The 21,223-nt window shown below is 40.0% G+C and overlaps 1 protein-coding gene across 22 annotated transcripts in view; it reads left to right on the top strand.

Annotated features, from left to right (window-relative positions):
• BBX (BBX high mobility group box domain containing) overlaps positions 1 to 21,223 on the top strand; it is a 149,880-nt gene that overhangs the window by 104,736 nt on the left and 23,921 nt on the right. For 18 of the 22 annotated variants that reach the window (XM_074856296.1, XM_074856375.1, XM_074856223.1 and 15 more), the window contains 7 exons: positions 1,452 to 1,532; positions 3,815 to 3,895; positions 9,134 to 9,214; positions 12,477 to 12,557; positions 14,766 to 15,681; positions 16,564 to 16,702; positions 19,899 to 20,047. In XM_074856296.1, coding sequence (XP_074712397.1) covers positions 1,452 to 1,532; positions 3,815 to 3,895; positions 9,134 to 9,214; positions 12,477 to 12,557; positions 14,766 to 15,681; positions 16,564 to 16,702; positions 19,899 to 20,047 — 1,528 coding nt within the window. The remainder of the gene's footprint in view (positions 1 to 1,451; positions 1,533 to 3,814; positions 3,896 to 9,133; positions 9,215 to 12,476; positions 12,558 to 14,765; positions 15,682 to 16,563; positions 16,703 to 19,898; positions 20,048 to 21,223) is intronic. The other 4 variants (XM_074856239.1, XM_074856342.1, XM_074856248.1 and 1 more) reach the window with 3 other exon arrangements.

Below are 21,223 nucleotides of genomic sequence, written 5' to 3' on the forward strand. Positions count from 1 at the left end.
CATTGGAAAAGCAGAAGACAGACATTAAAAATACATTCTTTGTAAGCCCTTGGGTTGGTGTACTCTCACAGTACACTGATAAAACGTCCTCCTTGGTGTTTAATAAATACAATGGAAGCATAGATCATAGGAGACACTGTTACTGCTTGGTTTTACAGCAGGAAGGAAACAAGTTCGACTGTACATACGCAAATTGTCGAGTGGTATAGTTCCCTTTGGCCTGTGGGTTGCTGCACTTGGATTTAGAGTTTTCAGGGGAGTGTGGGTAGCAGATTCCTGAGACAAAATGCCACTGGTGCTATTGCGGTGCTGAAGCATCTCGGACAAACAGCTGCAGGAGCAGCAGTAGAAACTGCATGTGCTGTAGGCCTGCTTATTCTGTGGTGCTTTGTGCTTACGGGCAACAGATGCAGTTGCTAGCTAAATCTCATGTGTGCATTCACTAAGAAATGCTATTGACATACTTGTTTTGGTAGTGAATTAGAGAAAGATCACATTTCCATCAAAATGTTTTAAATAAACTGAAATTTCATGAAAAAATTAAAGTTTGTTAGGGAAAATTTTCTGTCTTGTTACTTTTCCTAAAATCCCACAAAGCCTCCTGCCTTTCTGCTGTTTCCTATAAGGCATGTTACATACCTTGTTTTATACTAACAGTACCTCGTGCTTCTAGGAGTTACACATATAAATCTTTTACATTCAGATGTGGCATTTAATGAATGTATCCGATTTGATACAATTCCTTTATAGAATAATGCTTGATTAATGCATTTTTGGCTAATAAGAATAGTATGGCTAAACTCTGTGTTAATTTGAATAAGACTTGTTTCTGAACAGTCATTTCTTTGTATTTTGATTTCAGAAGTTATGACTCCTTCTTGCACTGCTTCTCATAAGCTTGTGTAAATGGATGTTTAGGTACATTATTTAAGCAATTTTAGGCTTGCCATACCCTTAACTACTTATTTTCATGCTGTTAGGTGATTGGGGATTATTTTTCTAATAAGTATTTCTGTCACTTAGCAACTCTCAGTGTCTTCAGAAAAATTTTTTTTAGCTTTTAAGTAATTTTCTTTAGTACAAATTACAGATATAGCAGTGTTGATAACATCACCAATACAAGGTATTTGTGTGTGTAGCCCAGTATCATCAGTTTAGTATTCTGTTGCATAAAACTATTTTGCAAAGTTTGGAATTAGAAAAGAAAAAAAAAAAAACCTGGTATTTTTGTGCTGCTTCTTAGGTGATTTTCAAAAGCGTTAAAATGGATGCTAAACTATGTTTTCACCTCTAAATTTGATTTAACCTGTCAGGACTGAAACATTAGATTGCCCTTCTTCTCTTAAACACTGCTTCTTGTTACTGGTACCTGGTATTTCGTTTTGTTCACTGTTGTTCTTAGCTGGAAAGAAGCACCTTTGAGGTCTTACTCTGCACCCTCCTTGTTTCAGGTTTCCTCGAGTACTTGCCAGTCTGATGCAACTAATTCTACAGAAGCCTGTCAGAAGTCATCGTTGTTTCAGTTCGCAGAGGTGAGTTTCTTTAAAAAGGGTTGTCTTCCCCAGTGTTTCCTTTTCGAGAAGCATCTAATGTTCAACTGAAAGAGAAATGAAAAATCTTGAACTAAAATTCATGCTTTTATTTGTTCCCTTTTTTTGGGTTTATGGTACTGGCTCGTTTATAAGGTAGATAGGTCAGGCTTGAAGTGCAGGAGAGTGCGTTTAGGAACGTGATGGAAGCCCTAAGTGCAATAATGGAGCTGTGGTTTAAGCAGTAATTTAGAGATGTGTCATTCCTGCACTTAGTTTTAAACTAGAGTCTTACTAACTAAAATTTTAACGTGTATTTGGATGTTACATTATTTCCTTTATCTGTTGTGGCTGCTTTAGTTGTTGACTCCATCAAAAATAACTGTAGTTCTGGAATTTTCAAAATTTTCTTCTATAAGCACCAAATAGCTCTATGCAACTATGCTTTAGCTTTGCTATGTACAATATTTTTGTCAACATGTTTACAGTTATTGCTAGAAGTGCAATTGTGGTGGTTGGTTTGCTTATTTAATGTATACACTATTTCATCCAAATTTTAATGGATTTCATTGACATAAATAACACAAGAATGAGGTTGCAAGGAATTCTGGTCCTTTGTAAGCATTGTTGGTATCCTTACAACTTTTGAAATGGTCATAATCAAGTGACACATAAATATTTAGGTGTATAAGTGTTGATTGTACGGAGCACTGAGTATGTGCACATGGAAGGAAATTCTGTCATAGCAGGGGCTTCTTTTTACTACCTGTTTTCATACCAGCTGTGAATCTGACTCCTGTGTCTTTAATACTCATTGCTGTGTGCACCTTCATACTCCTCCCTAAACATTATCACTTAGGGAGCAGATACATTGCAATCCTAGCACACAGAATACACCAGGTTTTCTGTTTTGTATTGTTTTTTGTTTGTTTGTTTTAACATTAGCCCAGAAGACCTTGGGTTCCAACTTAAGATCTGAGGCTTTCAAAATGTATTAGAAATAAATTAGAGCACTGATACTTTATTTCTGATTAAAGGTAGTGGCCAGAGTGAAGTAGTTAATGTGTAATTAGGCTCTTAAACAGCCTGCTGGCTTTTCTTGTTAGGAAGAGGAAATGCCTGGTGTGCCAGCAATGAAAAGCAATACTTAGAATCTTCTTAAAATCCATTATTTGCAATGTCACTTATGATGCTTCTATGGTGGTAATTGAACATCCATCTTCCAGTATTTCTAAGATGTTTTTGTGTACTTCTGCTGTCAGAAGTTTTTCTATACTTCTATTTTGTATACTTCTACTGTCATTGCTGCTGAGCAATGTCATACTTTGTATAGTTCCTCTTGAGAATGGTCTATTGCTTGAACTTCACTGCTAAGTCTTTAAAAGAGTAAGACAAATACCAGCTCACTTAATTGTTTCAGTTCATTTTACAGTGCCCAAGCAGGAAAGTGACAGGGCCACGTGGTAGCAGGCCAGAATTGCGTTGTGTGGTGCAAGATATGCTCTTGCTAAGGGCTTCTGACTGCTGACTTTTCCTTACCCGTGGAAGAAGAACTTCAATGGGTGCCAGGAAACAAGCTCATCTGCACCGCTAAAACATGCGGTTTAGAAGTAGCTCACTGATGATCAGTAATTAGAAATGCATATTAGCTAGTCTTACTTTTCAAGGATGTTAAACAGCCTGTAGTGAAGCTGCACCTAACCAATGCATGGTAGGTATGTGTGTCAGTGGCAAAATAATTGGTGCTTGTACCAAGGTCTGACATTAATCAGAGGTGTCATTTGCAACAAAAATAATTGACACTAAGTTACCTTAGTGTCTGGGATAGATCTGGTATCTCAGAGTACTTGCACGTATTGTACCACTGACCACACTTACCTTCTGTGCTAAGTGGCAATTTGTGCTCTATCAGAAACGCTATTCTGCTGTCTTAGGTCTTCCACTGACCTGTGAAATACAATGCAGTGTTAAGTTTTTGTTGCTAACCCTGTTTTGACATATCAGCGGGCAAATAAAAACCCTTCAAAAAAGTTTTAGCCTGTTCTGTTAATCCTAGGAAAGATTTTCCTTGTGAAAAATAATTCAAGATCAGCATTTCATGGATCACCCATCTATTTGTCTTCAGGAAAACAGATACTGTTCCTTGTATGGGTGTGCTGGGACTCATTTGCATGCTCTTAGGTACCAGGAGTCTTTCTCTATGATGGATCAGAAATTTAGCATGTTGAAGTTTGATACTGAAACTGAGGAGTTGGGTAATACAAGCATATTTGTTTCCCTGACAGATCTCTTCAAGCACATCACAGCCTGGAGTCCCAGGAGCTGTAAGACAAACTGAGGAGTCTGCATTGTTTCAGTTTGCTGAGGTATAATGGCTGAAATATGGTGGGGGAGGTTGGGGGGGAAGCAAGGAACCAGTAAGAGTTGTCACTGAATGGCTAAGCACCCTGTCTTATAAGGGATTCCCATCAGTAGATGTTTATCTTCATGGCAGCATTGTATTAAGAAAAATGTGGGGGGAATAACCAGTGACTGAACGAGATGTTGGCCAGTTCTACCAGCTGTAGCATACACAAAGGATACTGGGCTTGTCAACATTACCTGGCCTTCTATATCAAAGGACCACTGCAGACATATTTTTCAGATGGCCTTTTAATTTACGTCTAGGAGAACAACAAATAAAAGATATTCTGAAATGACACTGTGCACTGCCTATGGGAAAAGGCTGCAGCAGTGTGAAGTGGCAACTGCCCTAGAGGCAGGAATCCTTAGAAAATAACCTTGCAGGTCGAAGGAAGCTTATCGCAACAGCTACAAGGATGTGAAACAGCATCGTTAGGTGGTGACTTATAAAGCCTATAAATTACCCATAAGTATGTAAGATATCCTTCTTCCTCCATATATTGAAGATTTGGAGTTCTTAAAGATTGCTTTTAAGAATTTCTTCTCCCTTGTGTTTAATGTGCTTCATGAATTAACTTTCCACACATACACTCTTGTTGCCCATTTGGGGGAGTCTGGTACTGCTTGCAGAATCAGTTATGCTAAAGTATATTCAGGGTGTGTCTGAAAAGACTGGGATTGGAGCTGGTGCTTTTGTGGAAGAGCACAATGGGATGAAAAGATACCCTGTTTGTTATTCCGTGTGCTTACAGAGGTTTGACTACATGCAGCATGCTTCTTTCTGTTAAATGTTAAGGTAATTATGTACTGTGTGTTTTTAGCTTGGCTAGGATGGGCCCTGATGTATTTCTTAGGAGGCCCAATTAAGAAAACACAATTTACTGATTCAGGTGCCATAAAATACCTGACTACAAACACCCCTATAAAAGATACAATAGAGTTAATATCTCTAATCATGAAAATGTTTTCATATGTGCCACCTTTTTTTAAAGTTACAAGTTCGTTTGGAAAGTTCTTTTGAGAAAATTAATAGAATTGAGCAGGATGGAGCCATGCGCTGAAGCCAACCTTTTAAACCAAGTAAAATATATAAGCTGGAGAACATTTCCTGTGAATTTTATTGCAAAACACTGCACGAGTGAATCTGCTAACTTAGTTTCAAAAGTCTTAGCCATCTTAACATTTTAATCAAACAGCAACTTTACATATTTGCAGAGTTGAATAGGGTATGAATTGCCCTTATTACAGCATTTTCAAATTGCCATGTAAAGCCTGAGTTAGCCATACTTCAAAAATTTCACAGAACCTAAAATCATTTCCTCTCCTGATTGAACGAACAACAAAATGACAAACCTGAAAATTGTCATATGGTTGTGACGGTGCATTGAGTTGCATACCACTACACTGAGCCAGATCATTTCCCACGTTGGAGTGCATGTATGAATCATCAACTGTTAGGTAGAAGAGGTGCTTAAAAAGTTAGAAACTGATGTGGACAGTTTCAAAGTCAGGGTTAATCACTTTTTCTTGTAAAAATATTAAAATGTGCATGCAGTCTGGAGGGGGTTGTGGTTTTTTGGTTGTTTCTTCAGTATCTGGAAATAAGGCACAGGAACCTGGAAAAGCAAAAAACAAAACAAACACATCCCCCACCCCCCCAAAAAAAAGAAACCAACCAACCCTTGTTGGTCATGGTTAACTAATACCATGTTTTATCTATAGCAATAGACAAATGGTGGGGTTTTTTTAGAGTGCAGCTTGATTTCATTTAGGTTGTTCCAGGGGAAAGTATTGAGCATGCTGCAGAACCTCTTTAAGCTTTCTCCCCCTGCTATTAAAGCTGCTTGTGCTCTTTCAAGTATAAGGGCTTTCATTTGCACAGGGTGTCTTTGTCAGGTTTGGCAAAAATCCCGTTCCTTACTGTGCCACTTCTTACTGGGTCCTGTCTATATGAACGCATTACTGCATTTAGTAAGCTAAATTATGGTACGCAATTTGCTGTAGACTGCTGTCAGTAATGTACAGTACTACAAAAGAAAAAATAGAAGGAGAGAAAATAGTTATTTAGCCAGTAGCCAAGCAGACCTGTGAAGAAATGTGAAGTGTGCTGTGGTCGGATGTGCCTGGAGACTTTTGGCAGCTGTCCCAGCTCAGTTTTGGTTCTGGCTGGGTGTTCTTCATATGTTCCCTTTCTCTTCACCGCCTTTGCAGCAGGGTGAGTAAGAGTGCCTCTTTGTGAAGACAGCAATCCCATTGAGTAGATTTGTCATTTCAAATGGACACCTTTACCCCAGGAGTACAAGTCCCCTGTCATTCAGAAACAGCTCATTATAGAGCTGTAGACGTAGCATGGGATTCCTTTCGTCTTTACAGCCTCAGTCTTTCATCTGGTTGTCTGTCCCAAGCGCTGTAGTCGTCAGTTAAAGCTGTTGAGGATATGGCTAATGAGCTCTGCCCAGTGACTTGCCACAACAGATGATGTAAATCCCAGGAGCAAGACTTTGTTGGGTCCTGTGGGTGTGCCGGCAAGCACCTTGGAGGTCTTCGAAGATGGTGTGACATCCTCTGAAGAGTTTTCTGAAGTTTCGGAGTGTTGCCAAGTTACGCTCTTGGCTTTCTCATTCTGTTCTGATGTTGCAAATACTTGGACCTACTTTTGTCTTTCTCATTGGTACCTTTACGGAAAGCCATTATGTAGGCCAGTGATTTCTGAGCAGTGGGCTGTGTTCCTTAGCATGGTGGCTGTTTGCAGGCTGTCTGCTCACATGGGCTGGTTGCTGTCATCCTCCTTGCCATGTGAGGGAAGCAGAGCAGATGGGACCCCTTGCTCTCTTGGTCTTACTGATTGTGTGTTTGGCAAATGCAAACAGATGGTGATGACTGCTTTGTTGAGAAGAAACAAGAGCACCTCTTAGATTTACTTAGCTAAACTCTCATACGTTGTTAGACAAAGAAAATGCTTCCAGAGAGTAGAAGCAATGAAATTGCTAGCTTAAACATTTTAAAAACAAAATGAACCCAAAACCCCCAAACTCTTTACTTTCAGCTGCTTTTCTGAAGTTTTTCTCTAGGTGATTTAATAAAAAAAACAATCATATGAAGCAAGGTGGAATTTTCTTTGCTAGTCCATCAGGTTACTGTCATTTAAGAAAAATGCATGCCTGAGGATGATTTTGTCTCTGCTGCATTCTGACATAGTCACTTTGAGCAGGCCTGCAGGCAACCCTCTCTGTTTATTTCTGTGCTGAACAGAAGGTTTGAATCCAAAACTTTTGGTCAAAATGCCTTGAAATTGGGAGTGTGAGAGCTAGTCAGTATCTTCTCTTCCAGCTTTCCCTTAAGTAAAACTGTAATCTTCCCAGGTAAAGCCATTAAAGAAAATAGACGAATATATTTGCTGTTTGCCTATATACTGAAATTATTAAATATCTACATTGAAGTGGAATGCCTATTCTAGGAGGGAAATTAAAAAGTGGTACCATGGCACATGCTTCTTCTGCAAACTAGAATGTAATATAGTAGCTAAAATGCTGACCTGCATTGTAATAAAAGATAACTTGATCCTAATGATCCCCAAGTTAAACCTGTAAATAAGAAGTGGCTATTTGTGGTTGCAGTACTGCAGGTTCTGATTATTCTAATTAAAACTGGAAGCTGGTGTTAGGACAGGAATGAGATCTGTAATCTCAGTGAGAGCTGATTGATCAGCCATCCTCTTCTGAAGTTTGGCCAAGAACTTTGGCAGAACAAGTTCTATATTTATGTCTCTTGCAGTTTGTTTTCTTGACTAAGAAGACAATTTTTTTTTTTTGCTGAAGTGAAATGTTGGCTTCCTCTCTATTAGTATTACAAGAATCTCACTTGCATTTTGTTAGGAGCACCCATCCTCTTGTCAAAACGAAATTCTTGACCCTTTCCTCACATGGTACATCAGGAGGCAAGATATGCCTGCATGTTCTCAGGTTATGTTTCACTGGCGGGGGGGCGGGGTGGTTCTGTCCCTTTTCTGCCATTCATACTGCACTGAAAAAAATCATTAAGAGCTGAGAATTTATTATGGTAGAAATATAAAAAGTTGAGGCCCTCTTCCTGCAAAGTGCAGAGTACAAGATCACTTACTCCAGTGGGGTCCTGAGCAGGTTCACTGAACTGTCTCAGACCAAAACTAGGATTTTGAATTATTTTAGTCTAATATTAAAAATTGTTATTAATGCACACTCTAGTATTATTCACTGTATTTTAAATAGCTTTCAGTAAAATGAATGTCCTGGAGTTCGGGGCGGGGGGGACAGGAGGAGGTGTGTGTAATGATTCTTCTTGACAATTGGAAAGTAAACTCTTCAAATAAACTAGTTCAAAAGAAAGACATGAAATCCAAAGAGAAGGTCTAAGATGGTAGTTTTTGCATCTGAAAGATCATGGTCATAGCATGATTTTTGTGATGAGGCAGGTGCCACAGAAACACTGGTGGTCTTGCCCCTAATGTTAGGGCTTTCAGTGGCCTCCAGGTCAAATACTACTGTGTAATGCCATGCCAAAAAAGGTCATATATGAGAACTAATGATTAATTCTTGTGTTGGTGAACTCATAGTGCTGCCCTTGGAAACAGGTCAGAAAAAATATGGCTGTAAAAGCAATTCCCTGAAGTGCAGTGGCAGTTATTTACTCATCACTGGTGCTGGCACACCAACATCTATGTAGAAGGTTAGATTTGATCTCCAGATGTAAGGTCGTACTCCTTTTTTCTAACTAAAGTGAAACAAGCAGTGCCTGTGAGGGGAAATGGCCCTCTTCTGTATCTAACCAAATGGGAAATACTGCCCAGGTTTCCAGGAGAATTTTATTTAACCTTGGTCACCACAGTTGATGTTTTTAAGCAATAGGTATGTCTTGTTCACTTAGTCACATAAAACGGATGGCTTGATAGAATATTGGCTGTGGGCAATATAAATGTCAAAGAGAATCGATGAGCCTAATCTAAGGAAGAAGTTCTGTATTTGCTTGGATCCTGCTGACTTCTAAATGCCTGTTAAGTGGTTCTTGGATGGGACAGCCTGTCTGAAGTAGGGCCTTCTGCCAGAAAGATCTAAAAGGAACTGATTTAACTAACTCCTTACTTTTTTTCATTCTTTTTCTCCCTTCCTTTCTGTCTTTCCTGTGTGGCACTGAAATATTTTCTCCTCTGTTCATTTAAAACCTAGATCTCATCAAATACTTCCCAGTTGTCAAGTCCCGAGCCAGTAAAGTACTGTGGGAAGTCGGCACTCTTCCAGTTGGCAGAGGTAAAGTTATACCCATTAGTGTCACAATAGGAAGATGTGTGTATCTTTTCCCAAAAAAAAAGTATGAACTGTGTAAGGTTTGCTCTAGTGTCAAATTTCGTATTTCCAGAAACATAAGTCAGTAGAAAATGGAATAGCAGGAGAATTAGGCAGTGGTAATGGCCGTAGGGACCTAGCTTTTCTTTATACACTTGTTAATGTGCATAGTTTCTTGGAGACCGCACAGAAAAAGTTATGCTTTTTAGAATAATTAGCCTTATAACTATAAAAAAAACTGCACTCAAGAGGCAATGGCACTCAGTGAGGAGCTGGATACCAGGATTCACAGAGTAAAGCTTTGGTTATAAGGACTGGAAAGTGCATTGCTGAATCGGAGATGAAGAATAAGAAGAGAAAAGTAGACTTTGACATAATCAGGAATCTGTATGAAGATTTGGAAGTTGAAGCAGTGTGTTAAGTTCTGAAATTGGCAGCTGTCAGAAAGTAATCAAGAATACTAGGTCAGGTTTCCCAGAAGTCCTAGAAATTCTTTGTGAGTCTTAAATATGACCTTGTAGAGGATCTCCTCTTTGATATGGATTAATCACTCAAAAACCTTTGAGGCTTGGTGTGCAAATACTATTCTTCTTGGTGACTGAAAGATACATGCTGTATTCCAGGTAAATAAGGGAGGATGCTAACACCTTAGTCGTACACTTTTTTTGCTTGGTGGGTTGTTTTTTTTTTGTTTTTGTTTGTTTGTTTTTCAAAATCACATCCTATTTCAGTGAGGAAAATTGTTCTCTGGATTCCATCTAGTGGCATCCAGCCATATATTCTTGCTGGTGAGGTTAATCCCTTTCAGGGGAAAAAAGACAGATTGAAAGCACTGAAATGAAAGTATTTCATGCCTTGTTCCATGAATAGTAATGCTACTATCTAACTTCATAGGAACTTATATGAGTGAATGACAGCCTGCCTTACCCTACAGGCAATTCCTGGTAGTAGTAAGAGTTTGTGGGTGTGTGCTCTTTGGTCAGCAGTGCCTGTACAAGGGTGATTACACCTAACGTGATCAGTGACCATAAGGGTATTTGACTGTTGCAGCCCTGGGACAGCAGAAAGGCTGGTAACTTTTAGTCAGGGACACCAGAAGTTTTTGAGGTGTCCCCTTACAGGACAGCAGCAGGCTCTGAGTAGTGCTGTTCTGGAGTAAGGCTGTTGCTGAGCGCAGCCTGACTTTTAGAAGTCAGCATTAAAAATCATGATGTGACTGTTCAGCTTGTGAAGCCCTAATTTGGGCGAAGGACAGGTGCTTGTCCACAGGAGCACAGAGATTGAACTGCAGTTGGCGGAAAAAGTGAAGCTAAGTCTGGCAGCATGCCGTTTGCATGTTGGACAGGTTTCTGTGATCTGTCTCTCAGTGACTGCTCAGATGGATTCTTGCAAGCCTAATTTAGTATACAAAATGAATGTTAAAGGCTCTGATTCAAACTGAGAAAAGCATGGCAGATGTGCTAAGCACATCCTCCTTGTCTTGACATTAGTGCTATTGATTTTTTTTTTTTTCCAGTTTTGGAAATCTCTGTAGTGTTGGATTGTAATTGGATAAATAAAATATGAGAGATTCAGCTTATGTGATCAGGTAGCAGTTCAGGACCTGGTTTGGAGCATCCCAAATAAACTCTGTTTGTTATCACCTCAAGGGTGTCTTAGGTTTGCAAGTTCATTTGGCAGACATCTGTGCCATGCTGCTGTAACTCCAAACCACAGATGCTGTGCACTGGAGGGGACTGGGCTGCTGCTCCATGCTGCTGGCGTGGCAGGGCTCTGGTGCGTGGGAGCCTGTCTGCTTCAGCACACCACACTGCACTGCTCCTCCTTCGTCTCTATGTGCATTAACCAATGTTATCTTCTTCCCTCCCCCCCTTGCCCCGTGCCTTCCTTTTTGATATTTCACAGATGGTGATAAAATAAAATGCAGAAGTGGGTTAAATTATTTTCTAAAATATTCTGAGAATTTCTAAGTTTCTGAAAACGGTTGGAGCAGCCGCTCTGCAGTTGGAAGCCTGGGAGGCTGTTGCTGATCAGCTCTGCTGAGTCTCTTGCTGTCCTAAATGCATGGTTGGTCTTTAGCCTTCAGTGTGGGGACATGGGAGTGCAGGGAGGCTGTGGTAGGGGTGCACCCCACCTCCACAAGGCAGGGAGGCTGCTTCTGCCGCAGAGTGCTAACAGCACTGACAACGCTTGGCTGTAAGCGACGTCAGAGCTTGGGAGATGCTGTGAAGAGCTGCATCTTCCAGGAGACATAGCGATAGCATTGTTAACCTTTTTTCTTTATTTCCTTTATGGCAGTGATGGGTTGATTTCAGCAAAATCAATTTTGTGGGCCCTTGTTGGTTGAGAGCAATGAAAACTGAGTTTGGGGGGATAGGGGGAGCTAAAAGGTTGTAAACACTTTAGTTCCCCAGTCCTTAGAACTCCACCTCTTTCTAAGGAAGGAAGTATAAGAAACGTGCAAGCCTGATCAGAGGTTGTGAGATACGTCCTTAAAAATAGAACATTTTCTTCTTCATACTAATGGCCAATGCTGAGACTGATGTTTTCGATTTGTTTAGAAAAAGGTAATTACTTTGCACCTAGCTCAAAACTTGATACAAAACTCTCTGAAGTATTGAAGAGGATCATGGCCTGATACAGGAAAAAATTCTGGAGAATAATCGTCCACCTGCTTGCCAGACAGCCCCTCGTACTCTCAGGAGTAGTAAAGGGTTACCAAAGGCTTGAGGGCAGCTCCTACTTCACATTGGTTTCATAGCATCTCTGAGAGTCCCGTAGGACACCCACAGGCAGTGCCATACACAGCCTGACAGGAGTAACCTTCTTAAGCTATGACAGTGAAACGATTTTGCGATCACATGTCTAACTAAGCCTTCAAAACACCACCAGCTGGATTGCATGCTGGTGTAGATTGGTGCTTAGCTGCTGGAGTCTGTTCATGTGCAAGAGAGCGTGTGCTTCCATTCATCCTACTCTTCAAAGGGAGTCCTGACAAGAGGATGCCCAAATCTGTAGATACTTTTTAGTGTCCAGTGGTGTTATCCACCAGAGCAATGGTGGTTTTATTTATAACAGCATGCACAGGTCTGCACTTCTTTTTCAATATGTAATCTTATGAATGAATTTTGGGAAGAGGGAGGAAACAGTGCATTCAAAAGCTGTGTGGTAAACATAAAAAATTTGTACTGAATGTTGTGGTTTTTTCTCCCCCCTCTCTCTTTAGATTTCTTCAAGTACATCCCATTCAGGTCCTTCTGATTTAACAAAACAGTGTGGAACATCAGCATTATTTCAGCTGGCAGAGGTAATATTAAAACACTGGTGACTAATTACCACAGGTGCAGTGGGGTGGAGAAGTTAATGATGTTGATGGCCAAAGTCTGGAAGGTAGAACAGTGCTACAGTTAAAATTACATTGTTGCTTATAGAAGCATAAGATATGGTGGCTTGGGTGCCGGAAGTCAAGATTTCCCCCAACTAGCCATCAGCTTGGAGGTTTCCAAGAGTCTGTGCTGCAGCTGAGACATCCCAGTCCCTGGTAGCAAAGGGACTTTCCAGTCACCATTGAAAATGTTTCAATTCCTTCTTTAGGGTTCGGTATTTTGAGTGTTTGGTTTGGCTGGGGGGTGCAAGGAGTTGAGAAGAGAGGGCTGGATTAGTCTGTTACTCAGATTAGGGCATTGCCATTAGAAATTCCTGTTAAAAGGTCATTAGTTGCTTTCATTTATTTTTGTTTTTCATGCCTACTGTTTTTTTTGAAGTGGAGAATAAACAGATCAATAACTTCTGTAGAAATTTTGTGATACTCTCAGCAGATCCTTCTTCTGGGAACAGTTAAACCCAAAGGCCTCTTATTGAAATGTTGTATTTCTTTTGTTTCTAAGCCTTTTTTTTTTTTTTTTTTGAGCTTTCCCAATCTTAGACTATGAGTTGCAAGTTTATTTAGAGCTCACAGAACAGAAATCACTTTTTTGTAGCCATATCTGTAGCCCTCTGTACTATTGGCTACTTCAGAAGCAGCAAAGGTAAAAAAGAAAAAAGAATTGGTGAGGAAGGGGGAGGTGTTGAATTGACAGAATACTATTGCTGTTAAATGAGTTGCATTTTAAAGATTGATCTTCAGCTTTTGAAAAATTACAATGCAGTGTAGTAAAAAAGTCACAGAAGTACCTCGGTACCAAGAATCCACCTCAGCATAGTTGTGGGGTTCTCCTCTGCATAATGTAAGTGCTTCCTTATAGACACAGTGCTGCCCAAGCTCCAGTGTTTTTAATGCTGAACCTAGCTTGACCTGAACCAGATCAGGAGTTTCTACCCTATGCAGCAGGAATTTCGGAAACTTACTGCAACATGTTCTATCACTGGTGTTATGCTCATACATATATTGGTGTAAGAGATATTTTTAGTTGGCAAGGAAAAAATGCCTGCTGATTTGAGAAATCTAAAACTGACCTGGAGAGAACCCAGTGATCTGGAGGGTACATCCATACTGACCACATGGCCTGTGGGCTGAGCTGCAGGATGGGGAAACTCCTCATGTTTGTTCAGAGCAAGCCTCTTCCATCTGATTTTGCTCCAGGTGGCTGTTTGGTTGACATTTGTTTTTAAAATAGCACTGGGAATTCATCTTGGGGTCTTTGAAAGGGAGAGTAAGAAGAAGAAAGCATGTTTTCCCAAGGGCAGCTGCATGGTGCTGTGAAGGACTACCTTCTGTAGCAGTCAGCGTAGCTTACAGGTGATCCAAAACCGAGAGGATCTCCCAAGTCAGCGCTGCAGGAACATGGCAGTTTGAGGACCTTTTTACAGCTCTTTTTTTGAATATTGCTGTTCCTCAGACAGTATGAGGGTTTTGGTTTCCATTAATGTTATCTCCAGGAGGAAATAACCATGGCAACCACTGCTGCTTTGCAGTTCTTTGCAAAATAAGTCTGTGACAAGAAGAAAGATTTGGAAGGCTTTTTTAGTACCTTCCAAATTACTTTGCACATTCAAGTAAAAGAAAATAATCTCGATTACTGAGATTCAATTAACTTTTTTTTTTCCCCCCCTCCTTCAGGGCCATTTGGAAAATGGAGGAAAGAACTGTATATAGGGACATTTGGGAGTTGAAGCGGGTATGGATGTGAGATTTCAAGTAACCTGTCTGTGACAATAGTGAGAGATACTGTATTGTTCTGTTGCATTTAGGGTATTCTGAAAATCAGTCTAGCAGTGGGTTTCCAGGTTATATAAAAGGCACTCAAAGGATTGTGGAAACACTACAGAGATCAGCTGGAGTCTTTTTCTATTAGAGCAGTAGAACCCGCTAGCCTTATTCTAGCACTTAGCTATCATCATGTCACATCCATTTCAGTAGGGCTTCAGCGTGTTTTTCAGCACTGTCCTTTAGCATAGTTTGCTTTCCTGAGCTAAGATGCCAGAGGGATTGCCTCTGTAATGCTCCTGTTAATGTAGGTAAGTAATGTTAACAATTGATGTTTGTTTCATGGGACTATTCTTAAACTCGTTTTAGATGTGCCTTGCTTCAGAAGGAGTAAAAGTGAAAGAACCTGGGAAAACAAAAGTGGAAGCACCAGAAGATGTGAGAGGGGAAGTTCCAGAGGAAATGGAAGTAGACCTGGAGCAAACAACAGTAAAAGACTCCTGTAAAGGAAAACTAGAACAATCAGAGACAGAGAAAATGCAAAACCGGAATGAGACAAAAGCTGAGGAATCACAAACTGCAAAATGCAGAGATTTTACTAGTCTTGCAATGGAGAACAGTCCTTTTGAGAGAAATGATAACACAAAGGATCACATGTGCTGTTCTCCAGAGCTTTCAATGGCTGACATGAATATCCTTGGGCTAAAGCCAGAAAAGATAAAGAAGAAAAAGAAAAAAAATAAGTTGGACCGGCACACAAATGAAAAATCCACCCCCAAGAAACCTTGTAAAAAGAGACAGTCTTCAGAGTCGGACATTGAAAGCGTAATGTATACGATTGAAGCCGTTGCAAAGGGGGACTGGGGTGCTGAGAGACTCGCGGAAGTTCCCCGCAAAAAAACCCGCCCTGTCTCAAATGCGAAGGGAAGCGTGTTGGATACAAAATCACCAAAGAAAAAAGTGAAATCGAAAGAGAAGAAAACATCAAAGGAGAAACCCACGGAGACCACCAAAGAATCAAAGCCTCCCGATTTCCTTAGTATTGCAGCCAGCAAGGAAGTACCGTGTGAGGCTTCTGATAACATTAAAGTGGAACCACTGACCCCAACAGAGGAGGTGGTACCCCAGAACTTACCAGGACAGGTCAAAACTGAGGACAGTGACTGTGTTAAAAAGATAGAAACCTGTGGCTCCAGGAAATCGGAGAGATCTTGCAAAGGTGCTCTTTATAAAACTCTGGTGTCAGAGGGCATGCTCACATCTCTGCGTGCTAACGTGGACAGAGGTGGGTGGCTTTGAGTGTTTCATTTACAGCATGAACCACAAAAGCCTGCCTGGAGTGGGAGGAAAAGCAAAAGTCTGTGTTTAAGCTGGAGTTTGAGCAGTGTGTAATGGGAATGCTGTGTCTGGTCACCTGAGAGGCTGGGGACAGGTGGAGGGGATGGACTCCGTGGTCCAGGGCAGTTCTTCTGGAGCCTGTGTTCCTACTTGCCCCACAAACTCTTAACCTCTCCCTTTTTGTCTTTCATGATCCAAGATTAAGATTTCTGACCAAAGGCTTTGCTGGTTAATTTGTCAGCCTGCTGATAGATGTATGCAGGGCTTGTGTTGTGTGTAACCCTGAACAATTAGCTTGTTTCTATATAAACAACTCTTGTGGTTGTGAGCATAGTTCTCAGTCCTACAAGAGACAAATGTGTTGTGCTTTTGCTGTGGTTGTTAGTTTTGCCGTAGGTGGTGAGCGAGAACCCTTTATGTTGTAGAAGGATAAATTAGAGGTAATTCCTGGAAGCTTTCAGTGAGATGTCTTGAAATGTATTTTTCCAGTTAGTAGATTTATATGTGTGATTAGAACAGTCAGAAAAGAAAAAGATGCTTGTAATTTACGGTAGTTTATTACTGTAAACCTGCTCATCTCTTTCTCCTCCTTTATACCTTGAGAGATCCTGACTTTAGAGGTAGTATAAAAAAAACGGGGAAGTAGAAAGGAAATAGTTGCCAATATCATCAATATCCAGTTTAAAATAAATAAATGTTTTGTAACACCTTCTAGAAGGTCAAGCATCGTAAGTTGCAGTGCTGAATGGGTACACAAGTTCCTTCTGAGCCCACTTTGTTTTGGCACATTTTTCTAAAGATAAGAAACAATTTTCTGCCTTCATCCCAGGAAAAAGAAGCTCAGGAAAAGGCAACTCCTCAGACCATGAAGGATGCTGGAATGAAGAAAACTGGGCTTTTTCCCAAAGTGGGACAAGTGGGAACAAAAAACTGAAAAAGCCTAAGCCAAAGGAAGAGTTTGTTTTCGGGTAAGTTACAGCTTAACATTGTTCAAAGTTTGAGTTAGGTCAGCCTGGTAATTTAAGAGTGAGTCCTCTTCATTGCAGCTGAGTGAACTGCATCCAGCACCCAAATGATCACAATTAGAGAGCATTCCTGAAAATTACAAACCCCTCTGGGCTGAGTCAGACTCCAGATACCTGTTGTTTATATACCAAAGTAATTCCTTTGAGATCTTTCCTGGTTTACACTACTGTACACAGATTTGGGTAACATTATTTGCTCACTTCTAAAAACACATGCAATATTTACCCACTCAAGAGGTGGTGAAGAGGTTTACTTTTATTTCCAGAGCACTTTGCAAGCAGTATTTGAAGTTCTGTGTAGGTGTTCAGTCATCATAAACAGAATTAGAATAGAAAGAAAGATGTCTCTGCCTGCTTGGAGAGATTTCTTACAGAGGAAGAGTAAACAGTGTTCTAATATTGGCAAATAATTATGATAAATACATCATTTTTCCATTGTAGAGACAAGATATTTAAACTCTTCATGTACACCATGAAGAAATTAAATATATCAGAAGAATAATTAATGATTACAAATGCATTAAAATTTAGCAAGGCTACACAGAATTACTTTTCTAGTATATGAATAACAATTTTTGTCAGATTTATTTAACTGCAGGCATAGTAGTTAAATCTGCTTAGCCATTCATACTTATTTGCAAAGTCTTGAAGACTTCCAATTATCTGAATTCAGAGGGTGAAAATCAATTAAAGAGGAGTAGATTTTCCACACTTCATGCTTAAAATTGTAATAATTTTTTTTGTGCAGGCTTGCAGTGGCCTTTTTTTTTAATAACCTAGTTTATGTGAGATTTAGCTGCAGCTCACTTTACAGCAAAAATATTAAATTGATTAAAATCTCTGAGTCTTGTTTGCTTGGAATAGTGAAGAAAAATTAATGGAATACTTTCTGTATTTTCAGTGCATTGTATATAAGTTTTGTAACTTCTTTTTAAATTTGAATTGAAAGATTGAAAACTCTTCACACCTAATGGTGTGAAAAGTGCATGCATCTCCTAGCCAAAATAAAAAAAGTAGTTACAAGTTATTTATTCAAAGTAGCTAGGAAAATTGTGTAAATAATTAATTCATTCAACAAATACTACCATTGTTAGCCGGCTGGATGTGGAAATTACATATTTGCCAATCTTGCTTCTTGATTCAGTCACGTCATTAATGAATATTACTTACTGGAATTGGTAATTTGTGGAGCGTAAGTGCTAGAGAAGGTATCTGCTATCCCTGTTCATTGCACTACCTGATCTTCTGGCTACTTGAAGAGCTGCTCTTACCTCCTCTTAGCTCTTTCCTGCTCCCTTCAGCATCACATTTCAGCCTTATATTGTGTGTGTAGGGAGGGAGGGTCCTCACCCCTTGGGCATTATGTCTTTCTCCCCGTGTTCTCTTACCTTCTCCAGCAGCAGTTGCCCACACTTCCCCGATGGTCCCTGCCAGGCGTGCTTTGTCCATGTGCAGCCCACTCCTTTGCCAAGCAGTGCTCTGCCTGCGGGTATCTCCTGGCAGGACTAGGCTGTACAGCATGAAGACCTCAGCTCAGCTACGTGTGTCTAACCAGGCTTGTGAGATGCTCTGAAAATTCATGACAATGTGAATGATCTTTTCTTTTTTTTTAATAATTAATCACTGACATAGTGATAGCAGCACTCTCCACTGCCTCCGTGTCACACAAGCTATAAATTAGTAGCCAGGATGGCAGCTCATCTGCTTTCAGGGTTGGGCCTTCCTAATTAGAGCTGCAGCCCCTCATATGCCCTTGGGACAGGCAGCAACACGCAGTGGGAGAGGAGCTGGGGCAGAGGATGGAATTGTATGACAGCTGTCAGAGCAAAAAATCGGCTTGCTTTGTCAGGGAGCATCCGCGTGGAAGAGAAAGGTAGCAGTACTGAGCAGCACTAATATCGGATGTCTCTGTGATTTCAAAACAAAACGTGTGCACACACACAGAAGCAACACAAACCAACCCCACCACGCATGCAGTCTGCAAGAGTCAAGGCTGTATTTTAAGATGGAAGATTGCTTACAGAAAGAAGTAATGATTGTAGAGATAAAATGAAGTATCGTTCTGTGTACCAAAGCTTTCAGAATGCAATTTGTTTGAAGTGGTGCTTCAAGAGAGCAGAGAGAAATGCCATGTTTCTTGTGATGCTTCCAAGTGTACAGTGTGTAAGGGCCATCCCTCCAACAGTCATGGCAACTTTTGTTGAGTTCAGGTTTTCCGTAGCAAACGGAATTAAGGGCAAGTAGAAGATGTCATTGTTCCCCTGTCATTGACAGTACTATTTATAATCTGCCTAGCTGTTCACACTGCCTTTTATTAAAATACAGTTTCTTTCTGTGCTCCTGCCTGACTGCAAAAATTTGCCAGAACAGAATGCTTATGGAAGCCAGCATAGTCATTACAGCCAGGAACGCCACGCTATACCATCCTGTTTGAGTCGTTTGTTTTCATCTGGCTGTTAGGAACAACAGAACCGTGTTTGTGGATTTCTTGAGTTGTAGGTAATCTAGTTACAGTCATTCAGGTTGGGCTGAAGTATGAGGGATATTGGGTTTCATGAAAGCATGAGCTGGTTGCATTTTCCATCTCGCAACAAGTAAAATATGAGGGGAGCAAATAAAATCCCCCAGAACAAATACAAAGCTAATTCCCACCCCAAAGCATCAGGTTTTAGAAAGATTGAATAGCTTGACATTTTTCTTCTGGTTTGAATTGTTGCTGTTTTCATTCTGGTGTAAGGACTTTTATGTGAAGTTATTTTATTAGTTTGTTTATTTATTGGTTTTATTGTCATTTGTCATTCCCCTCACAGAACAGATAAATCTCCTGTACAAATCTGTGCAGCAGAGCTAACTGTCACCACTATGACATTGATTTTTTTTTTTTTTCCTAATGTTAATATATGCAGCTAATGTAATCAGTTTGTATTGAGTTACAAATGCAGAAGCTGGAGTGTAAATTCTCATCCCAAAAATGGATTAATATATACTAGTTTGATGTTTACAGTGTGTGTGCACTCATCTCTTTCCCCCTCTCTGTGTAGGTAGGTATGTGTATACACACACATGCTCCTAAACAATTTATTTTTTTTCTCCAGAAACAGAGTTACATTTAATTTGATTGGTTTTGTTTCCCCTTTAGCTTAGCAAAGTTGGAAGAGGAATTTGAAAAGAAATTCAACAGCCTTCCTCAATACAGTCCCATTACCTTTGACAGGAAAAATTCAGCTGTTCCGAGGAAAAAGAGGAAGGTTGGAAGCGGCTCATCTGAGCAACCAAAATCCAGCAAAGGTAAATTACCATGTGCAATACATTCTTAAGCAACAGCAGTGCTACTCCAACCTCAGGAATTTATACATTCTTACTTTATTGTTATATGTGAAAAGTGTGAAGTTAAACAAAACATTTTTCTAGCACTGAATTTAGTTGGTTCTCACCTGGGTTAGATTTCAGGCTGTACTCTTGACACTCATGCTGAGTAGAGCTGGTTAAAGTTTGTACGTGAAATTTATTCCTCGTAGCAAGCAAATTTATCGAAAACATGAATATTTGTGAGGTAAGTGAATTTGACAAGTTTTCCCAGGAGAAAATGGGGAAGAAATGGCAGGTGATCAAAAGGTTACATTTTTGACATTTATCAAAACGTAGTTTCATGCCAGTTTGTATTTCACTGCAATTTTAGGCTCTATAAATTAAAACATAAGCTACCAGAGATGTCTGAATTAAATGTTTGGATTTTTTTTTTCATTGAGATGTTAACTCTCTATCATAAGTTTGGAGCAAAAATGTCCTGACATGATAAAAAAGGGTTAGAGGACAGGAAAACTGATTCCATACCCAGCTCCATTGCTGAGGCTCTTGGAGGGAGAAACTCATGGCACGTTTGGTTGTTTTATATTCAGACAACCTGTGACACAGAAGTAGTGAAGAAGTGAGCATGTCGTAGGGAGATAACTGCTTTTAGATTGTGGCAGAAATACTGATGTATATATACAGTACAGAAGCATCACAAAATGAAGGAATGACATACCAGTCATTCTACAAGACAAAAGGATCCTCATTATGCGCAGTTCACAATGTGAAGCTCGTTTCCTTTCCTACTGCTGTGGTAGTTCCACTGACTGGCAGGTTTTCAGATGTAATACGGCTATTTTAGCCAGGTGACCCTGGATTAGATCTATGCCTTTTGAATGCTTCACAAATAATCACATTACAGTGTGCAGGATTGAGCAGCTGTTCTTTTCTAGTACATGCCAATTTTGGTATTGATTTTTGTATTTATATAATTAGATGTGGAACAGTCACTTTTGCAAAATTAGACTTGTGCTAATACCAAGTGAGTTCTGACTTCAAATGCGTTTCATTTTTTTTATGGTATGTATTTGACAGAACTTCTTCAATGAGCATGAATGAATTGCTTTACAGTATTATAATACGGTGGTTAATTAAGCAACATCTGTTGGGAAC

The sequence above is a fragment of the Strix uralensis genome, chromosome 2 (genome assembly GCF_047716275.1).
Source record: "Strix uralensis isolate ZFMK-TIS-50842 chromosome 2, bStrUra1, whole genome shotgun sequence".
NCBI lineage: Eukaryota > Metazoa > Chordata > Aves > Strigiformes > Strigidae > Strix > Strix uralensis.